Source organism: Gallus gallus, chromosome 5 (assembly GCF_016699485.2).
Source record: "Gallus gallus isolate bGalGal1 chromosome 5, bGalGal1.mat.broiler.GRCg7b, whole genome shotgun sequence".
In the NCBI taxonomy this organism is placed as follows: domain Eukaryota; kingdom Metazoa; phylum Chordata; class Aves; order Galliformes; family Phasianidae; genus Gallus; species Gallus gallus.
The window spans coordinates 56,313,517-56,327,983 of record NC_052536.1 but is presented as its reverse complement, the minus strand read 5'-3'; the positions used below and the strand labels follow the sequence as shown (position 1 = coordinate 56,327,983).

Here is a 14,467-nt window from a genome sequence, read left to right as displayed (position 1 = left end):
TTTTTTTGTGAGGAATTCTGTGATTTTCCTCGGAACTCGTACGCCTAGCCCAGCTGACAGAGGTTCTGGTAAAATAGGATGGCATTCCGCCTTCCTCAAAGGACACACGAGGCGGTTTGAACGTCAGAGAGCATCTTCTGAAAGGGAGGGTGACCGCGCACTCCATCTCACTGCCCCAGAGGACGGTGGACTCTCCCGTCATGGCAGTGTTCTGAAGCCGTCTCGCCACGGCACTGTGCAACTGACACTGCAGTCCCTCCTTGCACAGGTCACACTCGAGCAGCGCTGAGCTGAGCAAGGCATTTCTTGGCATTTGTGCAGAGGCCGAAGCTCCCGGAACAAAGGGATGCTCTCTGAGAGGCCGGGCGGTCCCTGCCCAGCTGCTGACAGGAGGCTGTGTTGGAAGCGTCTGTGCAGAGGCCTCTCCGGCTGCACGGGGTCCGGCTCCTCACGGTGTGGTAGCAGGGAACGGCTGCCGCGTGCGCTGCTCCCGGCAGGCAGGCAGAGCTCTGTGCGTGAAGGCTGTGTTGCTCCAATTTGTAGGAGGGAGAGGAGGTTCCCTTCATGGATGTACACCCGACGGCGAGATTAAGACACAACAGGTGAAATGTTAGCCCGACCACTTTATTACAAATCCTAGTTGTTTAGGGAGATGGGCAAGGGAAGTCGGGCGATAGAAAGAGATTGGAAATAAAAGCAAAGAGTCTCTGTAGAAAGCAAGAGAGAATTAGCCACCACCGGGTTTCCAGCATAGCTCGTAGTTCCGATGCTGACCTTCCGTAGAGATGGGTCGTCGGAGGTTGTTGTTGGCTTGACGACGACAAGGATGACTTTTTCCAAGGACAGGACAGCCTTATTAATGTAAGTCCAGAGTGGCCGAGTTGGCTGTCTTTGGAGTGACAGCTTCTTCCTTTTGTTCCATCTTCTGGGCCTTGCCAGCAGATAAGAGGGAGCAGGGAGGTGCCCACTTGCGTCTTGCCTTCACAGGATACAATGGTACTATTCCCAAATCTCCTGTACCAAGCTGGAGTCATTTGGTCTCAGCCCAGATCTTTAGCCGGCAAACTCTCTCCAAAGAAATCCTTTTGGATGTAAACTGCCCACAACCTGATGCTGACTGCCACACGGCAACACCCACCTCTGGCCTCCTAGATAGCTCAGAGTCTTATTGCTCACAGCATGTGAGCTTTGAGCCCAAGAAAGGAGGGTTCTGACAAACGCCTCTTTCAGCGTCCAAACAGCAGCAGTCTGAAGAGGCGATCTTTCAGCTCCTTGAAGTCACGCAGCACCCGGGAGTGGGCGTCCGGGTCCTGCTCCAGGTGCTGGAAGAGGTTGAGCGGGCTGGCTGTTTGGAAGGCCTGCGGCAGGACAACCTCGTCAGGCATGGTCGCGTTGCCAAGGAGGAAGTGGTTCAGGACTTTATCGTTCAGGCAGTATTGCAGGTACTGCAGGAGATTCTCCAGCCGGCTCAGGAAATGCCTCCTGCGCCAGTCCTCCAAAGGGATGATGGCTAGGAGGTGGAGGAGAAGAGTCTTGATGGCGTAGGTGGAAAAGCCCATGCCCACCAGGATGTGAGCAAAGAGCCTCAGGCAGACCAGGTGGCAGCTGTTGGGTCCAGCGGTCCTGGCCACGTACTCGAAGTACTTCCTTTCCGCCACAGCGCAGCTCTGCGGCCATGTTGTGCTGGGCGTAAAGACGGCCTCTGCGTTCTGGCTGCTCAGGAAGATGTCCAGGTTGCCTTGCTGCACCCCGAACAGCAGCTCAACGTGGACTTTTTCCCCGCTGGAGGTGTCTGTCACCTGGAGCTTGCAGGAGCGGCTGGAGGGCAGCACCTTAAGGCCGTAACGGTGTGCCCGGTGCGTGAGCCTCCAGGTTCTTGGTACCTGCTTGTTGAACCAGGCGGCAGTTTTCTGCACATCCAGGTAGGAGCCGGTGCAGAGCGTCTGTAGGAGGCTGGGCTGCTGATTTTGGCTCAGCTCCTCCTCAGAGTGGTGGAGGAAGCACAGCACGTCCCCCAGCTGCTGCTCCCTTGTGCACATGCACACCAGCTCCACACGGATGCGGGAGTTCCTTGCCAGCACCTCCCCTTCCTCACCCAGCTCCGGGTGGAAGACGTGCCCATGGGGGGCCTTAATGGGCACGAGCAGGCGGTACACAATGTCCTCCTCACAGGGACTCCAGCCTTCAAAGGCGCTGCCCACCCCAATGGCAGGCTGCAGCACCGGGTAGAAGCTGTTTGAACAGACAAATGTGTAGGTCTGCAGCAGGTCGCTCATCAGCTCCTCCACCAGCACGCACTTGGTGGCCTTTCCTTGCATCTTTTCCCAGGCACGCCGTGCAATGTATCTGGTCAGTGCTGAATGATGGAAGTATTCTTCCTCCTCGTCCTCCTGTTCTACCTCTTCCACCTGTTCCTCCTGCTGCACCTGTTCCCCCTGATCCTCCCGTTCCTCCTGTTCCTCCTGTTCCACATGTTCCACCTGATCCTCCTGTTCCAGCTCTTCCACCCGTTCCAGCTGTTCCTCCTCTTCCACTTGCTCCTGCTGTTCCTCACGTTCCACCTCTTCCACCTGTTCCTCCCGTTCTTGCTGTTCCTGCTGTCCCCCTTCCTCATGCTGCTTCCTTTTTAGGGACCGCCACATATTCCAAAAGAGGAAGACAAACAGTCCCGTACAGAACCAGATCTTCCAGTAATGCAGCAGAGTAAAGAGCAGAGCCGACATGTCCACCCAGCTCTGCTCCCCGTTCCTCTGCTCTTTCTCGTGCTGCTGCACGCGCTCAAGCATGACCGCATGGTCACTGCCACTGACAATTAGCGCCCTCACCAACAAGGCGAGAACCAACACCAAAGCCATGATCTGCAAGAGATGGGAGAGAGGGGCTCAGTGGGGCTGGGAGGGAGCGGGGCCAGGAGCCTCATGGCCCTGTGCTCAGGGAGGAGCAGTGGGTAGAAGGAGATGGGTGGCAGCAGGGACTGAGGCCAGCGCTGGCAGGGACAGTTCCAAGCACTGCCCGTGGCACTCCCACAGGGGCCGGTGTTTGCACCGTGTCCCTCGTCCAGCTCGACCTTCCCATGCTGCTGCACTTACCTATGGCCCAGGCCAAAGTGAAGCAGCACTGCCTGCTGACGGCCCTAAAACCATCCCCTGCATTGTGACATCCTTGCTGATGTCACAGTGGGCAGCCTGACCTCACCCTTCAGCCCTTCGCTCTCAGCTGCGCAAGGTGGCCACAGCCACGGTACTGCCCACAGTTTGGAGGCATATCTCTCTGGGCAGAGCTCCTGGGGATGCTCTTTACAAAGCATGTGACAGCTCCCTGGGTAGTTGTGAGTGAGGATTGGCCTCTGCTCCCATGTTACTGTCATAGAACCATCAAATCATAGAATGTTCCAGATCCTTGGAAAGGAGGCCCAAGGATCTGTAAGTTCCAGCCCCCCTGCCACCAGCAGGGCCACCAGCCTGCAGGTCTGGCACTAGACCAAGTTGCCCAGGGTCCCATCCAGCCCTAGTCTTGAACACCTCCAGGGGTGGGGCATCCACAACCAGAAGCTGTTCTGGTAGGTGCTCACAGGGTTAGCAGGCATGGTGGGAATGGGCTGATGGTTGGTCTTAGATGTCTTCTCCAACCAGAAGGGCTCTATGAGTCTATGTTTCTAAGAACAGCAACAATGCGTCCTGTTTCCCATTCCACCCAGGCTGCCATGGTCTGCACTGGTGCATAGCAGTCCTGTAACTCTCTGTGTGCAAGCTTCCTCTCGCTGACCTCTTGGCTTCCATGGGCCACACTGAGTGAAGACGGATTGTCTTGGGCCGCATACACATAGGTCGCTCCAAAAGTAATGCCTCCCGTTTATTTCCATGGAAACTGCAACAGCTACAATGAGCAAAATAGCTATGTTTGATAGAATAAATTCTCTGCTACAAAACACTGTTCTTAAATGCAGTCACTACCACTAACTCCTGTTCCTCCTCTTCCACCTGTTCCTCCTGTTCCTCTTGCTCCCCTTCCTCATGCTTGCCCACTGCTGCCCGCCTCCTCGCTGCTGGAGCTGTCCTCCTCACTGCTGCTATCATCATGCTGGTTCCTTTTTAGGGACCGCCGCATGGTCCAAAACAGCAGGAAAAACAGTCCCGCGTGGAACCAGATCTTCCAGTAATCCAGTAGAATACAGCATCAGGTCACGTGCTTGTGGTCACACCAATCCCATGCAGTGCCGCAGGCTTGGGGCAGAGTGGCTGGGAGCTGCGTTGAGGAAAAGCTCTAGGGGTGGTGGGCAACAGCTGCCGCACACAAGGCAGCAGTGTGCTCAGGTGGCCAGGAAGGTCAGCGGCATTCCTGGCTTGTGCCAGCAGCAGTGCGGTCAGCAGGAGGGGGGATCGTCCTCCGCACTCTGCACTGTGAGGCCGCAGCTCGAGCGCTGTGTTCAGTGCTGGGCCCCTCACTCCCAGACAGACATGGAGGCCCTGCAGCGCGTGCAGAGAGGGGAACGGAGCTGTGAGGGCTCTGGAGCACACGCGTGATGGGGAGCGGCTGAGGGAGCTGGGGGGGGTCAGTGTGGAGAAGAGGAGGCTCAGGGAGCCCTCATGGCTCTCTGCAGCTCCCTGACAGGAGCTGGGCGTGGGGGGGGGAGGTTGGCTCCTGGCTAACAGCGATGGGATGAGAGGGAATGTCCCTGAGGACGGCCAGGGGAAGTTCAGGTTGGATGTTAGGAAAGATCTCTTCTCACAAAGAGCAGTTAGCACAGGCCCAGCTGCCCAGGAATGCTGGGTCACCGTCCGTGGGGGTGTTCCAGAGCCGTGGAGATGTGGCACTGAGGGACGTGGGCAGTAGGGCGCGGTGGGGGGCTTGGGCTTGGGGATCTCAGTTCTCTTTGCAGCCTGAGTGATCGTAGGATCCTAAGCTTTTCTGGCTACCCCGTCTCCCCGCACTGGCAGCCGGACGTCTCCCTGACGGGCCGAGCCCCGGCCAACGCGGCCAAGTCAGAAGGCGGGACGGAGAGGAGGCGCCGGGCAGCCCGAGCGGGCAGCGCGGGGCCGCTGAGGAGAGGCGGCGCTGAGGCAGAGTGGGCGGGGCCAGGAGGGCGGCCGGACTCACCGTCGGGACCTCAGCGTAACCGCCAGGGCAGGAAGGCGTGGAGGGTTGGGGTCTCAAGAGCGGGAAGGAGGGAAGCCGGCGTGCAAGGTTTTTTTTGTGAGGAATTCTGTGATTTTCCTCGGAACTCGTACGCCTAGCCCAGCTGACAGAGGTTCTGGTAAAATAGGATGGCATTCCGCCTTCCTCAAAGGACACACGAGGCGGTTTTGAACGTCAGAGAGCATCTTCTGAAGAGGGAGGCGTGACCGCGCACTCCATCTCACTGCCCCAAGAGGACGGTGGACTCTCCCGTCATGGCAGTGTTCTGAAGCCGTCTCGCCACGGCACTGTGCAACTGACACTGCAGTCCCTCCTTGCACAGGTCACACTCGAGCAGCGCTGAGCTGAGCAAGGCATTTCTTGGCATTTGTGCAGAGGCCGAAGCTCCCGGAACAAAGGGATGCTCTCTGAGAGGCCGGGCGGGTCCCTGCCCAGCTGCTGACAGGAGGCTGTGTTGGAAGCGTCTGTGCAGAGGCCTCTCCCGGCTGCACGGGGTCCGGCTCCTCACGGTTGTGGTATAGCAGGGAACGGCTGCCGCGTGCGCTGCTCCCGGCAGGCAGGCAGAGCTCTGTGCGTTAAGGCTGTGTTGCTCAATTTGTAGGAGGGAGAGGAGGTTCCCTTCATGGATGTACACCCGACGGCGAGATTAAGACACAACAGGTGAAATGTTAGCCCTGACCACTTTATTACAAATCCTAGTTGTTTAGGGAGATGGGCAAGGGAAGTCGGGCGATAGAAAAGAGATTGGAAATAAAAGCAAAGAGTCTCTGTAGAAAGCAAGAGAGAATTAGCCACCACCGGGTTTTCCAGCATAGCTCGTAGTTCCGATGCTGACCTTCCGTAGAGATGGGTCGTCGGAGGTTGTTGTTGGCTTGACGACGACAAGGATGACTTTTTCCAAGGACAGGACAGAGTTATTAATGTAAGTCCAGAGTGGCCAAGTTGGCTGTCTTTGGAGTGACAGCTTCTTCCTTTTGGGACCATCTTCTGGGCCTTGCCAGCAGATAAGAGGGAGCAGGGAGGTGCCCACTTGCGTCTTGCCTTCACAGGATACAATGGTACTATTCCCAAATCTCCTGTACCAAGCTGGAGTCATTTGGTCTCAGCCCAGATCTTTAGCCGGCAAACTCTCTCCAAAGAAATCCTTTTGGATGTAAACTGCCACAACCTGATGCTGACTGCCACACGGCAACACCCACCTCTGGGCCTCCTAGATAGCTCAGAGTCTTATGCTCACAGCATGTGAGCTTTGAGCCCAAGAAAGGAGGGTTCTGACAAACGCCTCTTTCAGCGTCCAAACAGCAGCAGTCTGAAGAGGCGATCTTTCAGCTCCTTGAAGTCACGGCAGCACCCGGAGTTTGGGCGTCCGGGTCCTGCTCCAGGTGCCTGGAAGAGGTTGAGCGGGCTGGCTGTTTGGAAGGCCTGCGGCAGGACAACCTCGTCAGGCATGGTCGCGTTGCCAAGGAGGAAGTGGTTCAGGACTTTATCGTTCAGGCAGTATTGCAGGTACTGCAGGAGATTCTCCAGCCGGCTCAGGAAATGCCTCCTGCGCCAGTCCTCCAAAGGGATGATGGCTAGGAGGTGGAGGAGAAGAGTCTTGATGGCGTAGGTGGAAAAGCCCATGCCCACCAGGATGTGAGCAAAGAGCCTCAGGCAGACCAGGTGGCAGCTGTTGGGTCCAGCGGTCCTGGCCACGTACTCGAAGTACTTCCTTTTCCGCCACAGCGCAAGCTCTGCGGCCATGTTGTGCTGGGCGTTAAAGAACGGCCCTCTGCGTTCTGGCCTGCTCAGGAAGATGTCCAGGTTGCCTTGCTGCACCCCGAACAGCAGCTCAACGTGGACTTTTTCCCCGCTGGAGGTGTCTGTCACCTGGAGCTTGCAGGAGCGGCTGGAGGGCAGCACCTTAAGGCCGTAACGGTGTGCCCGGTGCGTGAGCCTCCAGGTTCTTGGTACCTGCTTGTTGAACCAGGCGGCAGTTTTCTGCACATCCAGGTAGGAGCCGGTGCCAGAGCGTCTGTAGGAGGCTGGGGCTGCTGATTTTGGGCTCAGCTCCTCCTCAGAGTGGTGGAGGAAGCACAGCACGTCCCCCAGCTGCTGCTCCTTTGTGCACATGCACACCAGCTCCACACGGATGCGGGAGTCCTTGCCAGCACCTCCCCTTCCTCACCCAGCTCCGGGGTGGAAGACGTGCCCATGGGGGGCCTTAATGGGCACGAGCAGGCGGTACACAATGTCCTCCCTCACAGGGACTCCAGCCTTCAAAGGCGCTGCCCACCCCAATGGCAGGCTGCAGCACCGGGTAGAAGCTGTTTGAACAGACAAATGTGTAGGTCTGCAGCAGGTCGCTCATCAGCTCCTCCACCAGCACGCACTTGGTGGCCTTTCCTTGCATCTTTTCCCAGGCACGCCGTGCAATGTATCTGGTCAGTGCCTGAATGATGGAAGTATTCTTCCTCCTCGTCCTCCTGTTCTACCTCTTCCACCTGTTCCTCCTGCTGCACCTGTTCCCCCTGATCCTCCCGTTCCTCCTGTTCCTCCCTGTTCCACATGTTCCACCTGATCCTCCTGTTCCAGCTCTTCCACCCGTTTCCAGCTGTTCCTCCTCTTCCACTTGCTCCTGCTGTTCCTCACGTTCCACCTCTTCCACCTGTTCCTCCCGTTCTTGCTGTTCCTGCTGTCCCCCTTCCTCATGCTGCTTCCTTTTTAGGGACCCGCCACATATTCCAAAGAGGAAGACAAACAGTCCCGTACAGAACCAGATCTTCCAGTAATGCAGCAGAGTAAAGAGCAGAGCCGACCATGTCCACCCAGCTCTGCTCCCCGTTCCTCTGCTCTTTCTCGTGCTGCTGCACGCGCTCAAAGCATGACCGCCCATGGTCACTGCCACTGACAATTAGCGCCCTCACCAACAAGGCGAGAACCAACACCAAAGCCCATGATCTGCAAGAGATGGGAGAGAGGGGCTCAGTGGGGGCTGGGAGGGAGCGGGGGCCAGGAGCCTCATGGGCCCTGTGCTCAGGGAGGAGCAGTGGGTAGAAGGAGATGGGTGCAGCAGGGACTGAGGCCAGCGCTGGCAGGGACAGTTCCAAGCACTGCCCGTGGCACTCCCACAGGGGCCCGGTGTTTTGCACCGTGTCCCTCGTCCAGCTCGACCTTCCCTATGCTGCTGCACTTACCTATGGCCCAGGCCAAAGTGAAGCAGCACTGCCTGCTGACGGCCCTAAAACCATCCCCTGCATTGTGACATCCTTGCTGATGTCACAGTGGGCAGCCTGACCCTCACCCTTCAGCCCTTCGCTCTCAGCTGCGCAAGGTGGCCACAGCCACGGTACTGCCACAGTTTGGAGGCATATCTCTCTGGGCAGAGCTCCTGGGGATGCTCTTTACAAAGCATGTGACAGCTCCCTGGGTAGTTGTGATGTGAGGATTGGCCTCTGCTCCCATGTTACTGTCATAGAACCATCAAATCATAGAATGTTCCAGATCCTTGGAAAGGAGCCCAAGGATCTGTAAGTTCCAGCCCCCCTGCCACCAGCAGGGCCACCAGCCTGCAGGTCTGGCACTAGACCAAGTTGCCCAGGGTCCCATCCAGCCTAGTCTTGAACACCTCCAGGGTGGGGCATCCACAACCAGAAGCTGTCTGGTAGGTGCTCACAGGGTTAGCAGGCATGGTGGGAATGGGCTGATGGTTGGTCTTAGATGTCTTCTCCAACCAGAAGGGCTCTATGAGTCTATGTTTCTAAGAACAGCAACAATGCGTCTGTTTCCCATTCCACCCAGGCTGCCATGGTCTGCACTGGTGCATAGCAGTCCTGTAACTCTCTGTGTGCAAGCTTCCTCTCGCTGACCTCTTGGCTTCCCTGGGCCACACTGAGTGAAGACGGATTGTCTTGGGCCGCATACACATAGGTCGCTCCAAAAGTAATGCCTCCCGTTTATTTCCATGGAAACTGCAACAGCTACAATGAGCAAAATAGCTATGTTTGATAGAATAAATTCTCTGCTACAAAACACTGTTCTTAAATGCAGTCACTACCACTAACTCCTGTTCCTCCTCTTCCACCTGTTCCTCCTGTTCCTCTTGCTCCCCTTCCTCATGCTTGCCCACTGCTGCCGCCTCCTCGCTGCTGGAGCTGTCCTCCTCACTGCTGCTATCATCATGCTGGTTCCTTTTTAGGGACCGCCGCATGGTCACAAAACAGCAGGAAAAACAGTCCCGCGTGGAACCAGATCTTCCAGTAATCCAGTAGAATACAGCATCAGGTCACGTGCTTTGGTCACACCAATCCCATGCAGTGCCGCAGGCTTGGGGCAGAGTGGCTGGGAGCTGCGTTGAGGAAAAAGCTCTAGGGGTGGTGGGCAACAGCTGCCGCACACAAGGCCAGCAGTGTGCTCAGGTGGCCAGGAAGGTCAGCGGCATTCCTGGCTTGTGCCAGCAGCAGTGCGGTCAGCAGGAGGGGGGGATCGTCCCTCCGCACTCTGCACTGTGAGGCCGCAGCTCGAGCGCTGTGTTCAGTGCTGGGCCCCTCACTCCCAGACAGACATGGAGGCCCTGCAGCGCGTGCAGAGAGGGGAACGGAGCTGTGAGGGCTCTGGAGCACACGCGTGATGGGGAGCGGCTGGGGGAGCTGGGGGGGGTCAGTGTGGAGAAGAGGAGGCTCAGGGGGAGCCCTCATGGCTCTCTGCAGCTCCCTGACAGGAGCTGGGCGTGGGGGGGGAGGTTGCTCCTGGCTAACAGCGATGGATGAGAGGGAATGTCCCTGAGGACGGCCAGGGGAAGTTCAGGTTGGATGTTAGGAAAGATATCTCTTTCTCACAAAGAGCAGTTAGCACAGGCCCAGCTGCCCAGGAATGCTGGGGTCACCGTCCCTGGGGGTGTTCCAGAGCCGTGGAGATGTGGCACTGAGGGACGTGGGCAGTGGGCGCGGTGGGGTGGGCTTGGGCTTGGGGATCTCAGTTCTCTTTGCAGCCTGAGTGATCGTAGGATCCTAAGCTTTCTGGCTACCCCGTCTCCCCGCACTGGCAGCCGGACGTCTCCCTGACGGGCCGAGCCCCGGCCAACGCGGCCAAGTCAGAAGGCGGGACGGAGAGGAGGCGCCGGGCAGCCCGAGCGGGGCAGCGCGGGGCCCGCTGAGGAGAGGCGGCGCTGAGGCAGAGTGGGCGGGGCCAGGAGGGCGGCCGGACTCACCGTCGGGACCTCAGCGTAACCGCCAGGGCAGGGAAGGCGTGGAGGGGTTGGGGTCTCAAAGAGCGGGAAGGATGGAAGCCGGCGTGCAAGGTTTTTTTGTGAGGAATTCTGTGATTTTCCTCGGAACTCGTACGCCTAGCCCAGCTGACAGAGGTTCTGGTAAAATAGGATGGCATTCCGCCTTCCTCAAAGGACACACGAGGCGGTTTGAACGTCAGAGAGCATCTTCTGAAAGGGAGGGTGACCGCGCACTCACATCTCACTGCCCCAGAGGACGGTGGACTCTCCCGTCATGGCAGTGTTCTGAAGCCGTCTCGCCACGGCACTGTGCAACTGACACTGCAGTCCCTCCTTGCACAGGTCACACTCGAGCAGCGCTGAGCTGAGCAAGGCATTTCTTGGCATTTGTGCAGAGGCCGAAGCTCCCGGAACAAAGGGATGCTCTCTGAGAGGCCGGGCGGTCCCTGCCCAGCTGCTGACAGGAGGCTGTGTTGGAAGCGTCTGTGCAGAGGCCTCTCCGGCTGCACGGGGTCCGGCTCCTCACGGTGTGGTAGCAGGGAACGGCTGCCGCGTGCGCTGCTCCCGGGCAGGCAGGCAGAGCTCTGTGCGTGAAGGCTGTGTTGCTCCAATTTGTAGGAGGGAGAGGAGGTTCCCTTCATGGATGTACACCCGACGGCGAGATTAAGACACAACAGGTGAAATGTTAGCCCGACCACTTTATTACAAATCCTAGTTGTTTAGGGAGATGGGCAAGGGAAGTCGGGCGATAGAAAAGAGATTGGAAATAAAAGCAAAGAGTCTCTGTAGAAAGCAAGAGAGAATTAGCCACCACCGGGTTTCCAGCATAGCTCGTAGTTCCGATGCTGACCTTCCGTAGAGATGGGTCGTCGGAGGTTGTTGTTGGCTTGACGACGACAAGGATGACTTTTTCCAAGGACAGGACAGAGTTATTAATGTAAGTCCAGAGTGGCCAAGTTGGCTGTCTTTGGAGTGACAGCTTCTTCCTTTTGGGACCATCTTCTGGGCCTTGCCAGCAGATAAGAGGGAGCAGGGAGGTGCCCACTTGCGTCTTGCCTTCACAGGATACAATGGTACTATTCCCAAATCTCCTGTACCAAGCTGGAGTCATTTGGTCTCAGCCCAGATCTTTAGCCGGCAAACTCTCTCCAAAGAAATCCTTTTGGATGTAAACTGCCCACAACCTGATGCTGACTGCCACACGGCAACACCCAACCTCTGGCCTCCTAGATAGCTCAGAGTCTTATTGCTCACAGCATGTGAGCTTTGAGCCCAAGAAAGGAGGGTTCTGACAAACGCCTCTTTCAGCGTCCAAACAGCAGCAGTCTGAAGAGGCGATCTTTCAGCTCCTTGAAGTCACGCAGCACCCGGGAGTGGGCGTCCGGGTCCTGCTCCAGGTGCTGGAAGAGGTTGAGCGGGCTGGCTGTTTGGAAGGCCTGCGCAGGACAACCTCGTCAGGCATGGTCGCGTTGCCAAGGAGGAAGTGGTTCAGGACTTTATCGTTCAGGCAGTATTGCAGGTACTGCAGGAGATTCTCCAGCCGGCTCAGGAAATGCCTCCTGCGCCAGTCCTCCAAAGGGATGATGGCTAGGAGGTGGAGGAGAAGAGTCTTGATGGCGTAGGTGGAAAAGCCCATGCCCACCAGGATGTGAGCAAAGAGCCTCAGGCAGACCAGGTGGCAGCTGTTGGGTCCAGCGGTCCTGGCCACGTACTCGAAGTACTTCCTTTCCGCCACAGCGCAGCTCTGCGGCCATGTTGTGCTGGGCGTAAAGACGGCCTCTGCGTTCTGGCTGCTCAGGAAGATGTCCAGGTTGCCTTGCTGCAACCCCGAACAGCAGCTCAACGTGGACTTTTTCCCCGCTGGAGGTGTCTGTCACCTGGAGCTTGCAGGAGCGGCTGGAGGGCAGCACCTTAAGGCCGTAACGGTGTGCCCGGTGCGTGAGCCTCCAGGTTCTTGGTACCTGCTTGTTGAACCAGGCGGCAGTTTCTGCACATCCAGGTAGGAGCCGGTGCAGAGCGTCTGTAGGAGGCTGGGCTGCTGATTTTGGCTCAGCTCCTCCTCAGAGTGGTGGAGGAAGCACAGCACGTCCCCCAGCTGCTGCTCCCTTGTGCACATGCACACCAGCTCCACACGGATGCGGGAGTTCCTTGCCAGCACCTCCCCTTCCTCACCCAGCTCCGGGTGGAAGACGTGCCCATGGGGGCCTTAATGGGCACGAGCAGGCGGTACACAATGTCCTCCTCACAGGGACTCCAGCCTTCAAAGGCGCTGCCCACCCCAATGGCAGGCTGCAGCACCGGGTAGAAGCTGTTTGAACAGACAAATGTGTAGGTCTGCAGCAGGTCGCTCATCAGCTCCTCCACCAGCACGCACTTGGTGGCCTTTCCTTGCATCTTTTCCCAGGCACGCCGTGCAATGTATCTGGTCAGTGCTGAATGATGGAAGTATTCTTCCTCCTCGTCCTCCTGTTCTACCTCTTCCACCTGTTCCTCCTGCTGCACCTGTTCCCCCTGATCCTCCCGTTCCTCCTGTTCCTCCTGTTCCACATGTTCCACCTGATCCTCCTGTTCCAGCTCTTCCACCCGTTCCAGCTGTTCCTCCTCTTCCACTTGCTCCTGCTGTTCCTCACGTTCCACCTCTTCCACCTGTTCCTCCCGTTCTTGCTGTTCCTGCTGTCCCCCTTCCTCATGCTGCTTCCTTTTTAGGGACCGCCACATATTCCAAAAGAGGAAGACAAACAGTCCCGTACAGAACCAGATCTTCCAGTAATGCAGCAGAGTAAAGAGCAGAGCCGACATGTCCACCCAGCTCTGCTCCCCGTTCCTCTGCTCTTTCTCGTGCTGCTGCACGCGCTCAAGCATGACCGCATGGTCACTGCCACTGACAATTAGCGCCCTCACCAACAAGGCGAGAACCAACACCAAAGCCATGATCTGCAAGAGATGGGAGAGAGGGGCTCAGTGGGGCTGGGAGGGAGCGGGGCCAGGAGCCTCATGGCCCTGTGCTCAGGGAGGAGCAGTGGGTAGAAGGAGATGGGTGGCAGCAGGGACTGAGGCCAGCGCTGGCAGGGACAGTTCCAAGCACTGCCCGTGGCACTCCCACAGGGGCCGGTGTTTGCACCGTGTCCCTCGTCCAGCTCGACCTTCCCATGCTGCTGCACTTACCTATGGCCCAGGCCAAAGTGAAGCAGCACTGCCTGCTGACGGCCCTAAAAACCATCCCCTGCATTGTGACATCCTTGCTGATGTCACAGTGGGCAGCCTGACCTCACCCTTCAGCCCTTCGCTCTCAGCTGCGCAAGGTGGCCACAGCCACGGTACTGCCACAGTTTGGAGGCATATCTCTCTGGGCAGAGCTCCTGGGGATGCTCTTTACAAAGCATGTGACAGCTCCCTGGTAGTTGTGAGTGAGGATTGGCCTCTGCTCCCATGTTACTGTCATAGAACCATCAAATCATAGAATGTTCCAGATCCTTGGAAAGGAGCCCAAGGATCTGTAAGTTCCAGCCCCCCTGCCACCAGCAGGGGCCACCAGCCTGCAGGTCTGGCACTAGACCAAGTTGCCCAGGGTCCCATCCAGCCTAGTCTTGAACACCTCCAGGGGTGGGGCATCCACAACCAGAAGCTGTCTGGTAGGTGCTCACAGGGTTAGCAGGCATGGTGGGAATGGGCTGATGATTGGTCTTAGATGTCTTCTCCAACCAGAAGGGCTCTATGAGTCTATGTTTCTAAGAACAGCAACAATGCGTCTGTTTCCCATTCCACCCAGGCTGCCATGGTCTGCACTGGTGCATAGCAGTCCTGTAACTCTCTGTGTGCAAGCTTCCTCTCGCTGACCTCTTGGCTTCCCTGGGCCACACTGAGTGAAGACGGATTGTCTTGGGCCGCATACACATAGGTCGCTCCAAAAGTAATGCCTCCCGTTTATTTCCATGGAAACTGCAACAGCTACAATGAGCAAAATAGCTATGTTTGATAGAATAAATTCTCTGCTACAAAACACTGTTCTTAAATGCAGTCACTACCACTAACTCCTGTTCCTCCTCTTCCACCTGTTCCTCCTGTTCCTCTTGCTCCCCTTCCTCATGCTTGCCCACTGCTGCCGCCTCCTCGCTGCTGGAGCTG

General features: G+C 57.4%; 2 protein-coding genes across 2 annotated transcripts; both read right to left on the bottom strand.

Annotated features, from left to right (window-relative positions):
* Positions 1–925: 925 nt before the first annotated feature.
* On the bottom strand, positions 926–3,226 carry LOC124418390 (inositol 1,4,5-trisphosphate receptor-interacting protein-like 1). The gene is made up of 2 exons (XM_046942473.1): positions 3,090–3,226; positions 926–2,858 (listed from the first exon to the last, which is right to left on the bottom strand). Exon 2 carries the CDS (start codon positions 2,853–2,855, stop codon positions 1,227–1,229), a length of 1,629 nt encoding a protein of 542 aa, XP_046798429.1. The 5' UTR covers positions 2,856–2,858; positions 3,090–3,226; the 3' UTR covers positions 926–1,226.
* Positions 3,227–11,646: 8,420 nt separating this feature from the next.
* On the bottom strand, positions 11,647–13,530 carry LOC124418375. Its single transcript, XM_046941928.1, has 4 exons — positions 13,508–13,530; positions 12,515–13,276; positions 11,838–12,161; positions 11,647–11,778 (listed from the first exon to the last, which is right to left on the bottom strand). Exons 2-4 carry the CDS (start codon positions 13,271–13,273, stop codon positions 11,647–11,649), a joined length of 1,215 nt encoding a protein of 404 aa, XP_046797884.1. The 5' UTR covers positions 13,274–13,276; positions 13,508–13,530.
* Between the last annotated feature and the right edge of the window lie 937 nt (positions 13,531–14,467).